The sequence below is a fragment of the Lampetra fluviatilis genome, chromosome 2, assembly GCF_964198595.1.
Source record: "Lampetra fluviatilis chromosome 2, kcLamFluv1.1, whole genome shotgun sequence".
Taxonomy (NCBI): domain Eukaryota; kingdom Metazoa; phylum Chordata; class Hyperoartia; order Petromyzontiformes; family Petromyzontidae; genus Lampetra; species Lampetra fluviatilis.
Genome location: NC_136276.1, coordinates 33,742,686 through 33,765,343, shown reverse-complemented (window position 1 = coordinate 33,765,343; position 22,658 = coordinate 33,742,686). Strand labels below are relative to the sequence as shown.

General features: G+C 52.8%; 1 protein-coding gene across 2 annotated transcripts; it reads right to left on the bottom strand.

Moving 5' to 3' along the window:
• Positions 1-142: 142 nt before the first annotated feature.
• Positions 143-19,802, bottom strand: CHRNA2 (cholinergic receptor nicotinic alpha 2 subunit). 2 transcript variants are annotated; one of them, XM_078874907.1, is made up of 7 exons: positions 19,413-19,802; positions 18,623-19,288; positions 14,592-14,749; positions 10,446-10,490; positions 9,873-9,982; positions 6,984-8,106; positions 144-2,913 (listed from the first exon to the last, which is right to left on the bottom strand). In XM_078874907.1, exons 2-7 carry the CDS (start codon positions 18,666-18,668, stop codon positions 2,758-2,760), a joined length of 1,638 nt encoding a protein of 545 aa, XP_078731033.1. In that variant the 5' UTR covers positions 18,669-19,288; positions 19,413-19,802; the 3' UTR covers positions 144-2,757. The 2 variants fall into 2 exon arrangements, with proteins under 2 accessions (XP_078731041.1, XP_078731033.1); XM_078874915.1 differs by having other exon boundaries at positions 143-2,913; positions 19,157-19,802.
• Between the last annotated feature and the right edge of the window lie 2,856 nt (positions 19,803-22,658).

The window sequence follows — 22,658 nt, the reverse complement described above, 5'->3', positions numbered from 1 at the left end:
CCCCCGAACCCGCCCGACCCCCCCCCTCCGACCCCCCCGACATCCCCCTCCGACCCCCCCCCCAACCAACCCCCCCCCCCCCCTCCGACCCCCCCAACCCCCCCGCCCCCCCCGCCCGCCCCTCCATGTGAGCGGGCGAAGGAGCCCCGGGGGCCTGTTGTGCCGCGACGTGAAATTTCGTGAGCACCAGACAATTGGCCAAGAGGTATAACCACTTTTATTGCTTTAAACTTTCCACGTGTATGTATATATGCATCATCTCTATGTGTGCGTGTCGCGTGGTCTATCTCGTGGTATTGCTGGACGATACGCGACTCATGCAGGCAGGCTGTGTGCGGAGAGGGCTGCGCGCTTGGCCGTGCGCGCGTTTCGCCCGGGGCACGCGGAGCGTCGAGACGACGCGAACTCGTCAAGTTTCGTTGCAGACAGCGGGTGGAGCGAGCGGGGAAATCGCAGGGCCGCGTGCACCCCCCCCCGCCCTGCCGTTACATTTTTTTTGTCTTGCACTTTAAAGAGCAACGCGTGCGGGGATGCCGTGCGGGGCGCAATCGCGAACCGAGGGGGGGGGGGGGGGACGGGCGGCTCGACTCCACGCGGTCGATCCGCCGCTCGCCGCCGCAAAGAGCGGCGCGCCGCGGAAAACTTGACGGTGGCGGAAAGGATCGTGGGACATGCCGCCACGGTGAGTGTAATGGTGAGCGCACCGGACCTTTCCACCACCCAGGCTGTCAGTTTGAAACGGTGGGGAAAGCTTCTTAAACCCCCCTTTCTCTCCTCCCATTCAAGCCGCCGCCTCCAACCACCCCAGCAGTTTAAATGAATTCACGACATTTAAGTTGTCACGGCTGGTCGCGTGCAACGGGCTGAAGCGTGGGAACCTGCCGTCTCTTCCGAGACGTCTGGCCGGCAGGGAAGAATAGGCCAAATACCCACTCGGGCGGCTCGCAATCTCTCTCTCGAGCGCCCTCGAGTGGAGGGCCCTTCCGCCAGTCGTGGCGTGAGCAAGGACATTGCAAGGCTGCGCCGCTTCCATTTTGCAATATAAGTACAACTAAGCGATATAGCTCAACTCCACATGATCAGACATGATCTATCCACTGCTGAATTAAGGATGCCCATCGTGCTTGCTATCCACCACAGTCCTGCAATGACACAACACGTCTCGCTACTGAACATGAGCCACATCTGGCTACTGAACATGATCCACATCTGGCTACTGAATATGAGCCACATCTCTTCGGCGGTCGTCCTCCAGCTTTCAACTCAACTTACTCGAATCAAACGTTGACCTTTTACTTTTATCGGAATAAGTTGGGTGAGTCTTACCGTCCATCCGTCTAAATCAGCTCAAGCCTTCCGTAAGTCACGTGACTTGTGTTGTGGCCACGCCCCAACCTGAATCCCTCCCCTCTCCCCACCCCCTGTGGAAACAGACACCGCTCCGTGCAGCAGCAGTAGCGGGGTCGAGGGCCTCATGCAGCCTCATCCTATCCTCATCTCTCCTGACCCTTTGCTCCCGTTCTTCCATATTTTTCCTTCTTTTTTTCCATTATTTATCTTATCTCTTTCCCCTTTCCCGTTCCTATTCCCATTCATTACATCATTGAGTCTCCTCCCTTCGGTTTGTTTTTTCTTCTCACGACAGAATAGTTTCCGATGGGCCACCACTGGTCATTGGTGCTGTGATCTGTTTGACCGCTCTAGTTTTATGGCAGTGTCGTGCTTTATCGCTGTGATTTGACGGAATCTATCGCATGCAGCCTCACTCAGTCTCAAAACTCATTCACTGGATCCGATCTGCATATCGAGCGAGTAGGATGCTTATTGAGAAAGACGTATGCGTCTCGACCCATCGTCAGATCAAACATCTTCCAAATAGATTTCGATTCGAATTCCAAAGAACAGCGCTCATTCGAATCGAAAAAGTGATTTGGAGACCCGGGATGGTGTTTGTCTAAATTTAGAGTGTTTATCCCGTAAATCGATCGGATTTAACATAAGGAAAACAGGCGCCACGTGCCGAATGGGAACAGACATGGATTTCTTTAAAACTTGCTGTTGTGAGAATCTATGAAATACACAAGTCCTTAGCACAGCTTGGAAACTTCCTTTTCGCTACCTACAGCAAGTCGGTAGCATCATACGCGCATACATTTAATTGAATCAGGTTTCTGCGCCTAAAACCAGACGTGTAATGTTTAGTAAATGTTTATTTCACGTGCATAACATCAACTTCGCTCACCTATGGTGATGGCAACACGGGAAGTCAAAGTACGCTACTCACGACAAGCAGCGTGGTATGGTGCTTGCTACGGGGCCTGGTGCGAGGGATGGATTTCCCACCTCTTCGTAGTCTGACGACTGAACTTCCTTGGGAGGGGGGGAGAGGGGCATGGGGCTGTGGCGCAGTTGCACTGCCTGCACACTCCATAACCACACCCAGGGATTCATTTCGGCGGGGAGTGTGTCGGCTGGCGGGCCAAAAAGATATATTCGCGCTCTGCACATCGCGTCCAGGAGAGCTCTCGCCATGGCCGTGACTACCGCTGCTCACGTGCCACCTTCTGCCCAGTCTAAGCGGCGACCTGCAAGTTATTCGGTGAGATATTAAGCCGTGCAGCTTCGGACGTGGCGAGATCGGACGTGGTCGGGGGGGCGAGTCACCTCGCTCCGGACCTGCCTCCTCACCATCCGCGAACTCGCTCGCCCGCCCGCTCGCCCGCTCGCCCGCCCGCCCGCTCGCTCGCCCGCCCACGCTCAGTCGACGTGCAGTTGCTTGCTGCCCATGACGATCATGCCAGCCAGCCAGGGTGGCAGGAAGAGCCCCAGGGTGCCCATCATGCACACGATGATGAAGGTCCACAGGAAGATCCTGTCCACCACCATCGCCACGTACTTCCAGTCTTGCTTAACCTGCACGGGGTGGAGAGAGCGTCACAACAGCAAGGACACGAGTTCAATTCCCGACTCGGGCGTCTTCCAGCGTGAAGTTTGTATGCTTCTCGCCCTGTTCTGTTTGGGGCTTCCTCGGGGTTTACGTGTTCTGCTTCCTCCCATCGCTACCACAAATAGAATGTAAAATGGTATTGGCCGAAACATGCCAAGGCAGAAAAACGACCTTGCATATTACTCAATTGGGAGTACACAAAGGAACGTCGGCTCCTATTGGGGGAAAAAACGTGGCAGGATCCTCCTGAAAAGGAGCATTGAGACTCAGTGAGGCTTTCCTTGGTAAACAAGCAGAACAATCGTAGGAGTCTGGAGATTACAAAGGCGCGCATTTCCCCCCCTGTATTTTAAATCAAAAGTTGGGGAGTTCGTCTTGTATTCCAGTAGCATGGTTGGCTATGTAGGATGCGAAAGAAGTGCAACACACAGCTGTGTGTGCGGATTAACAGATTTATAAAAAATATATATATTGACAGCAGGCACGGGTTTTGGGGTGTGTCTTACTTTTACCCTGGTCTGGAGAATACGATAATACGTATGGACCATTGGCAGGGAGGCTACGATCCGTGGGCCAAACATTGCCCGTGACTTCATTTCACACAACAACGAGAGACCTAACGCTTCGAAACGGACCACAAATGCGATTCATCCGTCACCACAGACATCTTAGCCGCACTCGGGCTTTAATGCCAGCCACAGCCCTCCAGGGCTCAAGTCCAAGTGTCTGGGGGAGGTGGGGGGGAGGGGGGAGGGGGGGCGGTTTGGGGTGCCCAGAAAAATATTCCATGAAATTAAGTCCTAGCCGCACTAATCGGGTCCTAGAGGGGAATACATTTTTTTGTTGAGTTTAGTATGCTCAGCTACATCTGTCCCTTAAAGTCCCGTGCGCAGTGGCAGGTGACGAGGTGAAACGTGATGGTCAGCGCGCTGCGCTACGAACCCAGCGACCCGAGTTTGATTCCCGCGGATGGCCAACACCAGTTACGATTATCTGCACCGGTCCTGGGCTTCCCTAGTTCGACTCAGCCTCAAATGAGTACCTGGTGTGGTGCGTAAACATCGCCACTGGGGAGACAAAGGCGGCCGGGCGATGTGCTGGCCACCTACCCCCTCGTGCGCCGTGCCGACCTTCATAGGTGCTGCTCGCTAACAACCCTTGCCCCAACAGTCTCTGATCTTTGTCTTTGTTTGGCCCTTTCACGGGTGATTAAAAGCCCGACTCTGCCTTCAGACACAAGCCGGTCGCGTCGCGACTCTTTGGGCCGTTTTCAACGTTCTCGTTCTCAAGTTTGCTTCAGGCCGAGCGAGCCGGTCGGTTGATCGGGGCCCCCAACTTTGGCGGATGGATAATTTGCACGGCGGCTTCTTGAGCCACACACAACACACAGAACACACAGACACACAGACACACACACACAACACACACACAACACAGACACAACACATACAACACAACACACACACAACACACACACAACACACAGACACAACACACAGACACAACACACACACAACACACGAACAACACACACACACACACAACACACACACACAGCACACAGACACAACACACACACACAACACATACAACACACACAACACACACACAACACACACAACACAGACACAACACACAGACACAACACACAGACACAACACACAGACACAACACACACAACACAGACACAACACACAGACACAACACACACACACAGCACACAGACACAACACACACACACAACACATACAACACACACAACACACACACAACACACACAACACAGACACAACACACAGACACAACACACAGACACAACACACACACACAGCACACAGACACAACACACACACACAACACATACAACACACACAACACACACACACAGCACACAGACACAACACACACACACAGCACACAGACACAACACACACACACAACACATACAACACACACAACACACACACAACACACACAACACAGACACAACACACAGACACAACACACAGACGCACACACACACACAACACATACAACACACACAACACAGACACAACACACACACACAACACATACAACACACACAACACAGACACAACACACAGACACAACACACAGACACAACACACAGACGCACACAACACGTCCGAGAGCATTTTCCGCGTTCTCACGATTTTCCGATCTATAATCGTGAGAGCCATAAACGCCGCCCACCGTCTCCTGGCTTTGGGGAACCGGGGGGGGATAGGGGGGCGCGGAAAACCTCAATAAATCTACGGCGCCGATCTTATAGGTCGAGGACCCCCGGGTAATGGGCCCGAATTGACGCTAATGGTCATTTATCGCGAAGCCAGCTCAGCACGAAAGAGCCGGCGACGATAGATAACGGTGCGATTTACAGGCTGCATTCACGCTCTCGCACCCCCAGATCTCCCGGTGCGGCCTCGAGGTTCGGAGATGGAGAGTTCACGGAGCAGCGCCGACGTAAATTACCACGCACGCGGTCGAACCATATCGATAATAGCAAGGGCGAGATGTTAACTACCTCGTCTGGTATACAGGAGGTTGTGGGATCGATCCCCGACCCTTGACGCCTGCTGCTGTAGATTTTGGAGTTTGCGTGTCTCTCTCTCTCCGCGTCGTCCGGTTTTCCCCTCCACATTTAGAATCAGCATCACGCGTGTGGAGCATTTGGCTGCAATGCATTTCCACACGATGATAAGCCACTTCGTTGGGCTATCATTTGTGGCCAGGTCGCTTTTGGAAAAACAGTTACACAGCTCAATGGGCCTTATCTGGTAAAAAAAAATGGTTTAAATGTGTTTAGTTTTAGCAGGATTTGAAGCTTTCGTGACTGCAGAAATAAAACATTATTTCATTTTATACCTACGTCACTTTACCGAAAGAACAAAAGAGTATAGTTTTAGCATGTTGTACATGCACAGCACATTTTATATATATGAACCATACTTCACCACGCTGGTGAGTGCGGATTGAGGCGAAGGTGTGGGGAGGGGTGTGGGGGGACATCAATGGGTTTTGCTGCACCGCCCCCTGCTGCCCACATTGTCTACTGCACCTCGCCATGGACCCACGGTGGCGGTCACCCAACCCCAGTGCTGTCCAGCCTCTGAGCAGGCTCAACGCCTGCTTAGCTTCGCAAGGCCTGACAAGATCGGGCGCGTCGCGGGTGAATTGGTCGTGGGACGAAGGTGGCGCCGCTGTGAAAATTCACGGCGTCATTTCTTCGTGAAAGGTGTTGGTTGGCGAGTCTGAATACACGCTGAGTGGAACTGGCCAGACAACTCAATGCAGGGGCCTGCTGGAACCCACCCAGACGTATAGATGATACAAATACATTATCAGCCATGGTCGATCCACTGCTGGATGAAGGCTCCTCCCCCCCTCGATCCAAGCATACGTCTCCGTGCTCCTTTGCACAATGTTCAGTTGTTGTTCCCTGTAATTCGGGAACGACCACGTGTCGTTCATTGGTAGCCTGCATCAAATTACGGTGACGTAATTTGAACTTGTTTTTCCCATAATTCTAGATTTGAAGCTTTCGTGACTGCAAGGAATCATCTTCTTAAGTTTTTTCGGTAAAGTCACGTAGAAAGTAAAATAAAATAAAAACAAAAATCACGACGTGACTTTACCGAAAAAACTTAAGAAGATGTTTTTCCCATCTCTGCCTGTGCCCGGCTCCTCGTCCAATTCATAGCCGGAGCTAAGTCGGGCACTTCTCTCACCACGACCCCAACCCAGAGTCACAACGAGACATGGTGTGTCCCCCACCGCTCCTCCACTGCCCCCCCCCCCCCTACTGCGGTACCCCCCCATGAAAAATTAGGCACCAATGCTCGCTCCATTCCCAACATTTCGGCAACACATTCGGACGGCCCTTGCCTGTCCCCCCACCCGCCCTTGCCACGGCACCACCACCACCCAACCCGGACTCCCCTGTGGTGCGCCCTGCCGTGCCCCGGAGGGACACAGCCCCCGGTCGAAGTGACACGAGCCCGGGGCGCCGCGTTACCGACAAGTCGGCGTCCTCCGCGCGCAGGTGGTTGGCGATGTACTGCACCCCCTCCACGGCCAGCAGCAGGTTGCGCGAGAAGGCGCAGTGGCTGCAGTCCGCGTAGTCGTCTCCGCGAGACGACGGAGAGGGAGGAGCAGGAGGAGGCGTGAGCTGTTGGCAAAGCGGAGGGAGAGACGGCGCGAACCCGCACGCCGTCGGCGACTCGCGGACGGCGGCGGCGGCGTCGGTCGAGAGGTCCTCACGGGAGCGCCGCGGCGGCGGCGACGGTGGCGCGCCGAGCCTCCCGGGTAGGCCCCGGGCCCTCTCGGCGGCGTCCCCCGAGACAGCGCCGGCGACGACGGCGGCGGCCCCCGGGGCCTCGTCCATCACGGCCGGGGCGAGGGCGGCAGCGGCCGCGGCCTCCGCCTCGGCCACGCTCTGGGGCCTCCTCATGACGAGCCAGCGGGGGACGCGGTCGAGGAAGACGCGGCGCACCCAGCGCGGCATGCAGTGGGTGCCGCGCGAGCGGTGGTGCACGTTGAGCACGAACACCGTGATGACGATGGAGAGCGTGACGAAGATCATGGTGAAGAGGAGGTACTCGCCGATGAGCGGGATGACGAGCGACGTGGACGGGATGATCTCGGTGATGAGCAGCAGGAAGACGGAGAGCGACAGCAGCACGGAGATGCACAGGGTGATCTTCTCGCCGCAGTCCGAGGGCAGGTAGAAGACCAGCACGGTGAGGCACGAGATGAGCAGGCAGGGCACGATGAGGTTGATGGTGTAGAAGAGCGGCAGGCGGCGGATGATGAACGAGTAGGTGATGTCGGGGTAGATCTGCGGGCAGCAGTCGTATTTCTTGGTGTTGTACGTGCCCACGGCGTGCACGATGGCCCACTCGCCGCTCTCCCAGTAGTCCTTGAGGTCCACGTTGCGGCCCATGCTCTTGAGGTCGATCGTGGCCTTGTCGTAGGTCCACGAGCCGAACTTCATGGTGCAGTTCTGCTGGTCGAAGGGGAAGAAGGTGACGTCGATGCTGCAGGAGCTCTTGTAGATGGCGGGCGGCGTCCAGCGCACCGTGCCGTTGTGGTGCACGTTCGCCTTGGTCATGTGCGTCACGATGAAGTCGCCGTCGGCGCTGCGACCGCCGCGGGCGGAGGGAGAGACGGCGAACGCAACGCTCCGATTAGCGGCGCGGTTTGGATACGTACGGAGCGGTAGAAAGTTGGGCGTACGTAGACGTGCGTACGTGAGGGGCCGTCCATAAATGACGTCACGCGATTTTGGACGATTTTGCCCCCCCCCCCAAAATAAAACATGCTTCAAATCGCTTTAAACTGTTGTCATTGTAGTGCGTATTTAATGTGGCGCTGCACTCTGATGTTGTAGGAGAAAACATTTATCAAAAAGTCTAATTAATTAAGTAGAACGTGTTGTCTATATTTATTTAAAGTTGCGCATTTTGATGTGATGTCACATTTCTCAACCCCCCCCCCCCCCTCGTCACACATCGTCACAAACGTCTGACCCCTCCCCCCCCCCCTAGGTGCGTGACGTCATTTATGGATGGCCCCTAAACGTACGTGACGCAGACGGGACAATCGGGACACAATTGGAAATTACGAAACGATACCGGCCATTCCTCGATTTACGAATTCCCGATTATTGCGAATTTTCGCTTGGACGAAATCTGAATTGCGCCCCATGAACAAGAGGCCTCTGGGTCGGCGGCGCGCCGCGCGCTGTTGACCCCGCGTGCCTGCGTCTTCCTCCCAGTGGGCACACAACGTTTGCTAACGTGTCCTCCACAGTGTGCGTCCCCGAATCTGTCGCGTTATTTGTCATTTGCCCCGAGCGCCCTTCAACGCGATGAGCGAGCGGACATCAAACGTCGCCGGCTATTACTCCGGCGCAGAAATCTCGGCGAGCAAGCGGTAAAGCCCGGTCACGAAAATGGACATCGTGAAAGGGCGCGAGAAGGGAGAATGCTTGGCGGAGCGAGGCAGTATGGTCTGTGCTCTCAGAACGCGGTAGCAGCGTCCCTGACGAACACAAATCGCGTTATAACAACACACAGTCCGCGATAGCACGGTGAGACGGGTACGCAGGCTGAACAAAGACTGAGGCGCGTGGGTAGCATCTAGAAGGATCCAGCAGCATCCCGCTGCCTTGTGCGATGCTACGCCGAGGCAGCCGTACGACCACTTTATTCCGACTCGCGTGACGTAGCTCTGTTCACTCAATCGCGTGATATCCAATTCGCATCCGCATTGTAACAAAAAAATGTGTTTCCGAATGCATTTATCACGTTATAGAAACTGTTTATTTGACCAGGTAAAGCCAACTGAGCTATGAAGATCTTTGTCAGAAGCGACCTGGCCACAAATGATAGCCCAACGAAGTGGCTTATCACGTGGAAGTTTATAGCAGCCAAATAATCTAAATGCACGTTGATTCTAAATGTGGAGGGGAAAACCGGAGGACCCGGAGAAAAATCCATACGACCACGGGAAGAAAGAACACAAAAACTCCAAATATACAGCAGGCGTCAGGGTTGGGATAGAACCCACGACCTCCTGTATACCAGGTGAGGTAGTCAACATCTCGTCACATTGGTGAAACGTTAACTCTAGATTTGAAGCTTTCGTGACTGCAAGGATTCAGACTCTTTGGTTTTTTCGGTTAACTATCCAATTCGCGTTGTAGAAACACGCTTCTGTGAAAAAGAGATTTATAGCTCATCGGATTCCTCCTGTAACAACTACGTCTTCTGATTCCCCTGTAACAACTACGTCTTCTGATTCTCCTGTAACAACTAAGTTATCTGATCCCCTGTAACAACTACGTCTTCTGATTGTGATGTCGAGATGGCTGTCGGTCGCACGGCGAGGGGGCACCACCCACTTGTTGTAGAGGACGATGTCCGGGATCCAGATCATCTCCGAGGGCACCCGCAGGGAAGTGACGTTGGCGTACTCGGTGGGATCCCAGCGCAGCTTGTAGTCGTGCCACTCCTGCGCAATAACGACGACAACAGCGATCGAGTGTGCAGGCGGTGCAACTGCAGTGGTGTCAACTTTTGGCCCCGGACTAGGAGACGTGGGGGCGCCCATTCCTTTGGTTGCAGCCGGCCCCATGCTCACCACGCTCACCAACATCGTCACCGCACACTCACCACGCTCACCAACATCGTCACCGCACACTCACCACGCTCACCAACATCGTCACCGCACATTCACCACGCTCACCAACATCGTCACCGCACACTCACCACGCTCACCACGCTCACCACACTTACCACGCACCACGCTCACCACGCTCACCACGCTCACCACGCTCATCACGCACCACACTCACCACACTCACCACACTCACCACTCTCACCACGCTCAGCACGCTCACCACACTCACCACGCTCACCACGCACCACGCTCACCACGCTCACCACTCTCACCACGCACCACGCTCACCACGCACCTGCTTGAGCCAGACGTTCGTCGTCATCATCTGGTTCTTCTCGTCCTGCGGGGAGAGACGCGGACACAGGGCGGGCGGCCGGGTCACAATCGCGCCGCTTGACCAGAGCCGTCCCCTCGGGGTACACGGCGGACGGGGGGTGGGTGGAGGGGGAGGGCACCGCCCCAGGCCCCTCGCTTTGGGGGGGGAGGGGGGGGCGCATTTCGACGTCACGGTGTCAGATGTCACGCTTACGGTTCGGTTTGAAGGCGTCGGGAGGGCCTACACAGTGGGATTTAGCTCCGGAACCCTCACCCCCCCTCACCGCCCTCACCCCCCTCACCCCTCAGCCCCCCAGCCCCCGACAGATTGACGGCCCTGCCAGTGACATCCGATTGGCACGAGTTGTCACATCGCGTGCACCCTCTCTAATTGCTCTAAGGTTGACGTCGATTTCACTGCGATAGACTTCTCGACGGTGACATCTTGGTCGTGCCAGGAACCGTCTCGACCACCGGGGAACCTTGGCAACAGTCAAAGGGCCACTTCGTACCGTTCCATTGGAACGCTGGGTCTGTGAGTGGCTTTGGGGTCGTCCATAAATGACGTCACGCGATTTTGGACCATTTTTGACCCCCCCCCCCCCCTCGTCACACGGCGTCACAAAAAGTCAGACCCCCCCCAAAAAAAATGCTTCAAATCGCTTTAAACTATTGTCATTGTAGTGCGTATTTAATGTGGCGCTGCACTCTGATGTTGTAGGAGAAAACATTTATCAAAAAGTATATTTAATTAAGTAGAACGTGTTGTCTATATTTATTTAAAGTTGCGCATTTTATGTGACGTCAGATTTCTCAACCACCCCCCCTCGTCACACATCGTCACAAACGTCTGACCCCTCCCTCCCCCCCCTAGGTGCGTGACGTCATTTATGGACGGCCCCTTGGTCTGTACGCACACACGAAGCGAAACGCGACTGCGCAGTGTGTAGCGTTCAAATCCAATCGCCCGATGTACTCCAAGTCGATACGGACCCATCACGCGGCGTCTCATCGGAGATTAGGAAGCTAAGCAGGTCGGAGCCTGCTGAGAGCTTGGGATGAGGGATCTGGTTGGTGCTAGGATGGGTCACCAGCATCAGTGCTTGCCAGGTGTTGTAGGCGTGGGGCTGCGAGGTGTTGCCAGGAGATGGCATCGCTGAGTGTCACCCCCCTCTGGTGGACATCTGTGAAATACAGCTTTATAGCTCATCTGATTCCTCCGGGATGACGAAGTATTCTGATTCTGTGTTGGTGGGTTTTCTCCGGAGTCTCCGGTTTACTTCCATGTCAAGGGCAACCTTTAAACGGCACATATATTTTATGCAGCATTATAATAATAACCTGCAGTGTTTTTTATAGAATAATAATGTACAGGTTTGTATCAATAATCCAGTGCTGGGTGAATGCTTCCTCGGCAACAGGTCGGTCCATGGAGGTTTTGTGGCCATGCTTCACCAGCATGGGTAGTGTGGGTTGTGTGTAGTGTGAGCAAGGATCCTATGACTCGCCACTGATGTTATCCGCGTCCAGAAATTGAACTGAAGCGGCCGGGCACCGTGTGCGCTAACCACTGCGCCACCACTCCACATCAATGTTTCGTTGCTGTTATTATTTGGTTCTTTCGGTTAAGTCACGTCTAAAGATAAAATAATAAATTGAATTAAATAATTAAGATTCGTTGCTGTTGTTTATTACTCACGCGAATGTGACAATGCGTCAGTGTGTAGCGGGCCGGTGACCCCCGGCGACCTGAGTTCAACGGCTAACCATCAATAGCGAGTGGTATGTGTCCCGCGCCACCCACGGTGACCGGACCGGTGAAGTATGCTCAGAACCAGCCATGCCTCTCCTCCCCACGCCGTGGGGAGGAGAGGCCTTCATCCAGCATAGGGTCGAAAAAAATCGGGCTGTAAATTCCAAGTATGTATTCTCGTGAGGTTTAAGAATCGATACTATTCAATTACTAGATTCGAAGCTTTCAATTACTCTGAACGCATCCCCGTATGCACCTTTATTTTACATGACCACGTCAACCGCTAGAGGCCGCTACATCCACCACACATTCGTAGACCGGACGGGATCATTGTTTAAAGAATCGTTTGTTGAATCAAATCGCGATGATTCATCGGAATCGGCAGCGAGTGGGTGGTGGTGGTGGAGGAGCGAGTCTGACTCGGGATTAACTAAGCACAGTGACGGTTTCTGAGTAGCAAAAGTAGCTACATATGTAGTAGCTACTACATGTGTAGTAGCTACGGGCCCCGCACTTTCAAGGGCCCCGCGCTAAATGCTTTCAATCTATCAATAACGGTTCAATGATTCTGCACTTGCTCTATTACTATAGTACTATACTGCCTTCAACGTTTATGAACGACTGGGTGTTTGAGGTTAGCGATTATCCGGCTGTATAGCAAATGAAAAAATCCAATTACTTTACTATGCAAATTAAACATTAACGTGTTTTAATATTTACGTTTTTTTTATTAGGTCCCCTTTATAACATATGCTACAGGCCCCGCACTAGTTTAATCCGGCACTGACTAAGCAGACAAGTTTTTTTTTAGTTTTTTACACATCCCATCAGCTGCACGGCCCCTGCTAGAGGCCATCATTTCAGCAGCGGTGGTTCAAAACACCCACAAGCAAAACTCTATAGCGGCTTCGAGCAAGCCAGAGTCCGGCAAGCTCGAAGCAACGCTGGCGAGCGACCAAGCTGGTGTTTGTAGGAAAGGAGCCTCCAATGCATTGTGAGTTGAACTTCTTTCGCGCCGTACGTGGCCAAATCGGAGACGATTATGTTGTTGTGTGTCGTGTGAAGCAGGAAGTTTTTTTTTATTATTCCCGAGGGCTAAGTGGCGGTGACCTCACCACGGTGCTTGTGCCAGGCTAGGTGCGCTTTGAGGCCACGTGAAGTGTCGAAGGCTCGCTGGCAGAGGAGGTCACGGGACAGACCCAGGTGCCAACCACGCATTAACATGCACACATATAGCAGAGTTATCCAGCGATAACGAAAATTTATATTATTCATCACCTTCACGAGGTGACTGAGCGTGCAACAACAACAACACAGACACGCGGTGTTTCCCTGTTGATATTCCCCTCTACTAACCGATTAGTGCGGCTAAGATTGTTTCCAAGTGACAAGTGCCTTATTCTCCGGATTGTAAGACGCACCCCACGCGACTGATCCCGCGGTCAAAGAAGGTGAAACCAATCTGGCCACACGCACGGACGCGCGCAAACTCTAACCGGACTACGAGACGCGGAGAAAACGGTGACGTCGCCTTCGCGGGACATTGTCGAAGTGATAGTGGCCGGGGTGGTGGTGGGTGTGGAGCGGTGGTGGTGGGGGGTGGGGGAGGTGGGTGGCGGGGGTGGTGGGTGGGGAGCGGTAGTGTAGCGGTTAGCGCTACGCCGCGCTACGAACCCGGCGACCCGTGTTCGATTCCCCCCCCCCCACGGCCAACATCAGTGACGATTATCTGAACCGGTCTTGGGCCTCCCCTAGCTCGACTCAGCCTCAAATGAGTACCTGGTACGGTGCGTAAACATCGCCACTGGGGAGACAAAGGCGGCCGGGCGTGGTATTGACCACCCACCCCCTCGTGTGCCGTGCCGGCCTTCATAGGTGCTCGCTAACAGCACTTGCCCCAACAGTCTGTTAAGGTATTCTTAGGATTTTTCTGTAAAGTCACGTAGGTAAAAAATGAAAATTAATAAAAGTAAAATAAAATAAAAATCCCGACGTTTCGGAGGCAACACAAGCTTCCGTCTTCAGGTGGAACCGTCACAGCCCGACAGCTGTATCAAGTAAGACGGAAGCTTGTGTTGCCTCCGAAACGTCGTGATTTTTATTTTATTTTACTTTTATTAATTTAAATTTTTTACCTACGTGACTTTACCGAAAAAACCTGCAGTCACGAAAGCTTCAAATCTACAAGTCTGTTAAGGCTATACGGGGGATCTTTGTCTTTTGGTGGGTGGGGGGGTCCTGGCTGGCTACGGGGCCGTGTGAAACGAAGTCGCGGCATCCCCGTCTGACCCGCGGGCAGCACCGCCCGAGCCCCTTGCCCCACTGCCGGTGTGTGTCGTGCAGCGCGGAGCGGCGAGCGGCAGAGTCGCTCACCACGTCGATGAGCTGCGCGATGGAGAGTCCGAACTTCACGTCCACCACGTCGGAGACGTTGGCCACGGGACGTGACCACTTGTTGTAGCGCCTGAATAGGCGGCGGAAGAGGCGGCTCTCGGCATGGGAGCGGCCCTGGGGGATGCCCTGGCACAGCGCTGGCCGCAAATCCCACCCGGCGGCAGAGATTGAAAAAAAATTAACCCGTAAAAACAAAGTTTTTCACTATAAATCCTTTATATGCGTGGCATCGGTTTTATTTTATTATTCATTTCTGTTTTACTTGAGTAAGAGTTTCATTTTTTATCACATTGGTATTTTAAATTAAATATGAAAAAAAAAAATTCCCTAAAAAATGGAAAATTTTGGAAAAACATTTTCACGAAAATAAATTGTCACGCACAACGAGTCTGTGTGCAAAATGTCAGCTCGATTGGATCACGGGAAGTGGGTTAAAAAACGACCGAAATATTTGCACGGTCGCAAGCGCGCAAGCAAGCAAGTGAACTTAATATAAAGGATTTAAAAACAACAACAACAGCAGCAGCAACAACAGCAACAACATATTTGCATTCGTGGTGCTCAGCGGAGTTGCTGTCCGCGGTGAGCGGCGAGCGCGCTGGACCTTGCAGTGCAGAGGTCGCCGGCTCGATGCAACCTCCCGGCGCGCCAGTCGACACAATGGGGGGCAGGTTTCTTAAATCTCCCCCCCCCCCCCCCACTTACCCGACTTGCCAATCGACTGTGGCGAACGGATCGCACGTGGTGGGGTAAAGTGTGGGTACCCCCGCCTCGTCTGGCCAGCAATGGATAGACGCTACATCACGAGCATGACGACGACGACGACGATGTTGAACCTGAGCTCCCGTGGCTCAGAGGCGCACCGGGGGAGCGAGCGAGCGAGCGCAGTCTGACCTCTAGGTCGACTCGGCAGGCGAAACGCCGTCGTAAAATGCAATGATCGCCTACGTACTACATACGACGACAAGCAGACCGTGCAATGTACTACGTACGACGAACTACGTACGACGACAAGCAGAGCCGTGCACTGAACTTCACGGGGTAATGAGGCTCCCGATCGTGCCGGAGTCCTGCTGCTGCCGCCGCTGATAATGCCGCTGCTGATGATGATGCCGCTGATGATGATGCTGCTGATGATGATGCTGTTGATGATGATGCTGTTGATGATGATGCTGCTGATGATGATGCCGCTGATGATGCTGTTGATGATGATGCTGCTGATGATGATGCCGTTGATGATGATGCTGCTGATGATGATGCCGTTGATGATGATGCTGCTGATGATGATGCTGCTGATGATGATGCCGCTGATAATGATGCCGTTGATGATGATGCCGTTGATGATGATGCTGCTGATGATGATGCCGCTGATGATGCCGCTTATGATGATGCTGTTGATAATGATGCTGTTGATGATGATGCTGCTGATGATGATGCTGTTGATGATGATGATGCCGTTGATGATGATGCCGTTGATGATGATGCTGTTGATGATGATGCCGCTGATGATGATGCCGCTGATGATGATGCCGTTGATGATGATGCTGTTGATGATGATGCCGCTGATGATGATGCAGTTGATGATGATGCTGTTGATGTTCTCGCTTGAGATGGTTCGCTCGCAAACGTTTAACGCGCGCACCGCAACCAACTCACGATCGGCTTGCGGCGGGCGGTGACGCACGGCGATTCACGAAGGCAACCGCGGCTACGAACCTCGACCGCCTGAGTTCGATATTCCCCCAGCCATGGGGCTTCACCGCCGGCGGTGAGCGAGCGTCAGTTTGTGTGAACCGGCCGTTCTGTTTGAGTACGGTTAAACATTTATACTTACGCGATCTGACCCAAAATACCGCTATTGTCGACGCGTATCCGACAAGGCAAAGGTGCAGGGCTGAAAAGTCCTTGTTGACGCCACTGCCGAATGAAGAATCTCCGCTTGAGAGAGTTCTAGAGAAGACCTCTCAAGGGGACGTTTGACCTCCTCTTCCAAGATGACCCAGACGTCTTGAAAGAGACAGGGGGTACCCATATCTATTGCTGAGTGGGCAGCGGCGTAGGGGAGGGTGGGTGGGTGGGGGGTGTAAAAATCTTGTTCATTGTTTCAGCTTTCGCGCCGGGGAGATTGATTGTAGATTGCAAGTCGTCCACTGTGCTAACACCACGGTAGCATCGTGCAGCAATTATAATGAATAACAGCGTTTGACTAAATCAAGTTGGAACGTCTGGCGGACTGTCTGTCTACCACGCGCCGCAACTCGCCTCGATCGCATGAAGTGACATCGACTAACTCGTACACGTGTTGCGGCCGTCATCCTCACATATTGCGCACAAAGACAAAGATCCCCCGTTATAGCCTTGACATACTTTTTGGGGGCAAGTGCTGTTAGCGAGCACCTATAAAGGCCGGCACGGCACACGAGGAGGTGGATGGCCAGCACCACGCCCGTCCGCCTTTGTCTCCCCGGCGTCGATGTTCACACACCGCACCAAGTACTCGTTTGAGGCTGAGACGACTTAGTGGAGGCCTATGACTGGTGTCAGATAATTGTCGCTGGTGGGAATCGAACTCGGGTCGCCAGATTCGTAGTTGCAGCGCGCTAACCGCTTCACTATCGCTCGCACAGATTCCCCTCCGCATCCATCGGATGCGACATCCATGCAAAGAGCACCGCACTGCCATCATGCCTGGCGCACACGTGGTCATCACACCATGCCTTCGATGTCACGGTTTGAAGGCAAGACGTGGACGCATTGTGGCATGGTCAATTCTCCACAGTATTCCAGGACAACCCAGTAGCCTGGTCTTGTTTAAAAGAGGAGGGGGGGGAGGATATACACGAATTCAAGAGGGTTGGGTGCAATGGCACAATTCAGTAAATGTCAAACGAACGTTCGACAAATGTTAATTGTGAAACAGAATTAGCGTACGTACGGAAATGCCACCTGCTGTTGTCGTATCGTGCATTCTGCTCTGGCCCCCGATGTAATTGAACAATGGTTGCGATGGCCAATTGTACACAATTTTGTGCTAACATATTTTTTTTATTTAACTCAGAATTTTTAAAGGGGGTTTGGGGGGGGATTTAGCCTGCAGGAGGAAGTGGGGGGGGGGCTCAGCCCTCTTCAGCCCCCCCCCCCTCCGTGACGAGAACCACTCAAAACACGTGGGGTGAATGTCCTTTACGCAGCTGTGCGCCCGGCTTTTAAAGAATAAAGAAGAATAATAAACCCGCTGGGATTCTCACGGATTCCGTGCGCTTCAGTTGAGCCCTTCACTTGCATAAGAGACGTTTGGGAAATACAGCGGCGGCGGCTGCTGCTGCAATTTTTTTCCCTGTTTCGACTGAAAACGCCTCTTGGTGAATGTCTTCACGAGCGCGTCAGCATCAGTGCGCGCTCATCGCGGTTGTTTTGATGATTTGTCATCACGGTGACTGTGATCGTGGTTGCGATGATGATCGCGATGACGGGGATGATTGTGACCACGCCGACGGTCGTGATGACGATCGTGATCATGATTGTGATGATGGTGGTGGTTGCGATGACAGAAACCATCGTGATTGTTGATCATAATTATGATCGTGATTATTGTTTCGATGATTACGATGGTGACGCAGATGATTATGATCACGATGATTAGGGTTAACAAAAAACGCTTGCCTAAACACCCCAACAACTCAAACCGCCTTGCGTCACATCTCATCTCCACCATTACAATTCTCTGCTGCAGTCTCGCCAAGGGGACCCCCCCCTTGTAGCAGCTGTCCCTGTGCGGCATAAGATGTACGCAGAGTCAGCCTACGAGCGGGAATGAGTCTGTCATTAAGGGGGGAGGGGGGGGATGCGACGTGGCTTTACCAAATGTGCGAGTAATTTATCAAATGTGACGAGTTGGAGAGTGACGCCAGCACACACGGCCGAATGCACCCGGTGTGATTATGATGATGATCGTGACGACGGTGATGATGATGATGATGATTGTCCCGGGGTGTCTCCCCCTCTCTTACCCGTGACCCCCAGCAGCGAAGCCAGGGTGAGAAGTCCACCCCGCATGGCCTCGGCTCACGGAGCCGCAGTCTATCCCAGAGCCTTGGTCTCTTCCCCTCCGTGACACCCGGACATTACTTTGATGAAGATGGCAAAGCGACCAAAACCATCACCGCCACTGCGACTCACCGCTACTAATACTACTCACTACCACCACCACTGCTGCTCACAACCACCACGACTACTATACCCACTGCTACGACCCAACCCCAATATCACGAAAACCGCTACGCACTACCACCACGACTACTCACTACCACCACTGCTCTACCCACTATCACTGCCACTTACATCACCACCCGCTATCATCAACATCATCACTCGCTGTCCACCAACACCACCACCACTATTCACTACCCACTGCCACTACCGACCACCACAACCACTTCCACTCAATAGTAGCACCATCTAGAACGGCGAGCTATTACAATCACCCCCTACCTACCACTCGCATCCACCACCAAGCATCAGCAGCATCAGCGAGGGGAACTTACGCTTGGTTGGGTTAAGCGCGCTCCCTCACCCCGCTCAGTAATGAGCAAGCCTCCCTCCCTGGCTCCTTGTCTCTCTCTGTCTCCGCGTCTCTGTCTCCGTGTCTCCCTGCGCCAGCGTCTCCCTCTCTCTGCCTCCCTGCGCCAGCGTCTCCCTCTCTCCACGTCTCCCCGCCCCCCGTGCCTCTCTCCTTGTCACCCCCCCGTGTTTTCCCTCCCCGCCTCCTCGTCTCCCGGTCCCCGTGTCTCCTCTCCCTGCGCGTGCCTCCGCGTGTCTCCCTTCCTCGCCGCTGTCACGCGGACAGCGCCGCTGCTTCCTTGCCGCGGGTCGTCGTGCACGGCGCGCGCGTCGTCCCCATTGCCCCCCGCGCTGGCACGCTGCGAGACGAGCTGAAACCGCGCAAGCAAAGGGATGTCCAGATGTCCACTGTGCGGGCGATCTAGAACGCGTCGACTTCCGTGGACATGTAACCCTAGCTCGAGACTGTGTGTCTGTGTGTGCACAAGTACAAGACAGCGTGGATCTTCTTCGTCGTCATAACCGTGATGAGTCACCGTTCCCTCCCTGAGTCGCTCGTGGCTTTGCGCTGTTGCTGCTGCTCTGCTGCTGTCACTCGTGCCGGCTCGCGGAGGATTGGAGAGACACCGGTATGAGCACACGCACCCCTTGGCGTTGTGGGGGGTGGGTGGGGTGGGGGGGTGGAGGGTGGTGGGGGGTATGCTGAGAGGGGCAGGAGAACGGCGCTCAGCCAGGAGCAGCAGTGGACCTATCCAACCGAGAGAGGGCATCCAAGACCACGGGGATCGTCACCGGGACGAGATGAGTTGCGAGTGATCACTCTTCATCGGAGCTCTTCCCAGATGTGCTTCCGGCGTTGTGCCGTACCGCAATGATGTCCGACGTTTTCGCTCCGCGTGCTAGGAGCTTCGTCAGGAAATGTATTCGGTGCACTCCACGCGCTTGGAGCTTCAATCGCCAGTCATCAACAAACATCAAGTAAAACGTTAACAGTCGTCCTTAGTCATCATTCCCCCCAAAGGTTATTAAAAATAACCACGTATCGCCAATTATCCAGTAATTATGAGCATTGTTCTACATCAATTATACTCTTTGGTTTTTTCGGTAAAGTCACGTAGGTATAAAATAAAATAAATCACGACGTTTCGGGCGCAACACAAGCGTCCATCATCAGGTGGGAAAGCATGGTCTGCTGCTGAGGCAGACTGTGTTAAAAGGTTTGAAATGGGTGTAGCCCATGGGTCATAAATAAGTGGCCGTGGCCAGTGATGTTACTGTGAGAAATTAGAGGGCACGGAAGTGGCCTTGTTAATGTGAGAGATTAGCATGATGTTCATGTGAGAGATTAGAGGGCACGGAAGTGGCCTTGTTAATGTGAGAGATTAGCATGATGTTCATGTGAGAGATTAGAGGGCACGGAAGTGGCCTTGTTAATGTGAGAGATTAGCATGATGTTCATGTGAGAGATTAGAGGGCACGAAAGTGGCCTTGTTAATGTGAGAGATTAGCATGATGTTCATGTGAGAGATTAGAGGGCACGAAAGTGGCCTTGTTAATGTGAGAGATTAGCATGATGTTCATGTGAGAGATTAGAGGGCACGGAAGTGGCCTTGTTAATGTGAGAGATTAGCATGATGTTCATGTGAGAGATTAGAGGGCACGAAAGTGGCCTTGTTAATGTGAGAGATTAGCATGATGTTCATGTGAGAGATTAGAGGGCACGGAAGTGGCCTTGTTAATGTGAGAGATTAGCATGATGTTCATGTGAGAGATTAGAGGGCACGGAAGTGGCCTTGTTAATGTGAGAGATTAGCATGATGTTCATGTGAGAGATTAGAGGGCACGAAAGTGGCCTTGTTAATGTGAGAGATTAGCATGATGTTCATGTGAGAGATTAGAGGGCACGAAAGTGGCCTTGTTAATGTGAGAGATTAGCATGATGTTCATGTGAGAGATTAGAGGGCACGGAAGTGGCCTTGTTAATGTGAGAGATTAGCATGATGTTCATGTGAGAGATTAGAGGGCACGAAAGTGGCCTTGTTAATGTGAGAGATTAGCATGATGTTCATGTGAGAGATTAGAGGGCACGGAAGTGGCCTTGTTAATGTGAGAGATTAGCATGATGTTCATGTGAGAGATTAGAGGGCACGAAAGTGGCCTTGTTAATGTGAGAGATTAGCATGATGTTCATGTGAGAGATTAGAGGGCACGAAAGTGGCCTTGTTAATGTGAGAGATTAGCATGATGTTCATGTGAGAGATTAGAGGGCACGAAAGTGGCCTTGTTAATGTGAGAGATTAGCATGATGTTCATGTGAGAGATTAGAGGGCACGGAAGTGGCCTTGTTAATGTGAGGGATTAGCATGATGTTCATGTGAGAGATTAGAGGGCACGGAAGTGGCCTTGTTAATGTGAGAGATTAGCATGATGTTCATGTGAGAGATTAGAGGGCACGGAAGTGGCCTTGTCAATGTGAGAGATTAGCATGATGTTCATGTGAGAGATTAGAGGGCACGGAAGTGGCCTTGTTAATGTGAGAGATTAGCATGATGTTCATGTGAGAGATTAGAGGGCACGGAAGTGGCCTTGTTAATGTGAGAGATTAGCATGATGTTAATGTGAGAGATTAGAGGGCACGAAAGTGGCCTTGTTAATGTGAGAGATTAGCATGATGTTCATGTGAGAGATTAGAGGGCACGAAAGTGGCCTTGTTAATGTGAGAGATTAGCATGATGTTCATGTGAGAGATTAGAGGGCACGAAAGTGGCCTTGTTAATGTGAGGGATTAGCATGATGTTAATGTGAGAAATTACCATGTAACTGTATAAAATAAGGATAAGAAGAGCGGCCTCCTCGACAAGGGAGTGCAACCCAACGGGTGTAATCCGAAGGGCATATGAGCATGAGAGTGCAATACATCGGACATGTGAGCATGAGAGATCTAAGAGAGAGGCATAGAGAGAGAGAGAGAGACACACAGAGAGTAGAAATAACAGCTGACATAGGCAGGTTGGATGGAAACATCACAGTCAGTTAATAATTTACCTGGTTAATAATGTCCTTCTAATGATTGCTCAGTTTGTACCCATCCTCTCGGTTGAAGTTGTGTCTGTGTTTATATATCTGGATGGCTTCATGAACAAATCTCTGAAAGTAGCCGGTAGGTTTGCAGAGTACCTCCGTCTTGGAAAAATCCATTTCGTGTGGGCCCACAGCGTTAAAACAATGATCGGCGTCGGCAGAGGTATTGGTCCTACCGTGTTTCAGATCTGCCTTGTGTCCACGGACGATCTTACATGCTAATATCTCACATTAACATCACTAGCCCCGGCCACTTCTTTATAACCCTTGAGCTACACCCATTTCAAACCTTTTAAAACAGTCTGCCTCAGCAGCAGACCATGCTTTCCCACCTGATGATGGACGCTTGTGTTGCGCCCGAAACGTCGTGATTTATTTTATTTCTAACTACGTAACTTTACCGAA

Coding starts and splice junctions, on each gene's coding strand:
- CHRNA2 (XM_078874907.1), bottom strand. CDS start 18,668: ATGCGGGGTGGACTTCTCACCCTGGCTTCGCTGCTGGGGGTCACGG. Junction 14,750..18,622: donor TTCGCTGCTGGGGGTCACGG/GTAAGAGAGGGG, acceptor ATTTGCGGCCAG/CGCTGTGCCAGGGCATCCCC. Junction 8,107..9,872: donor GACATCGTCCTCTACAACAA/GTGGGTGGTGCC, acceptor CGGCGGTCGCAG/CGCCGACGGCGACTTCATCG.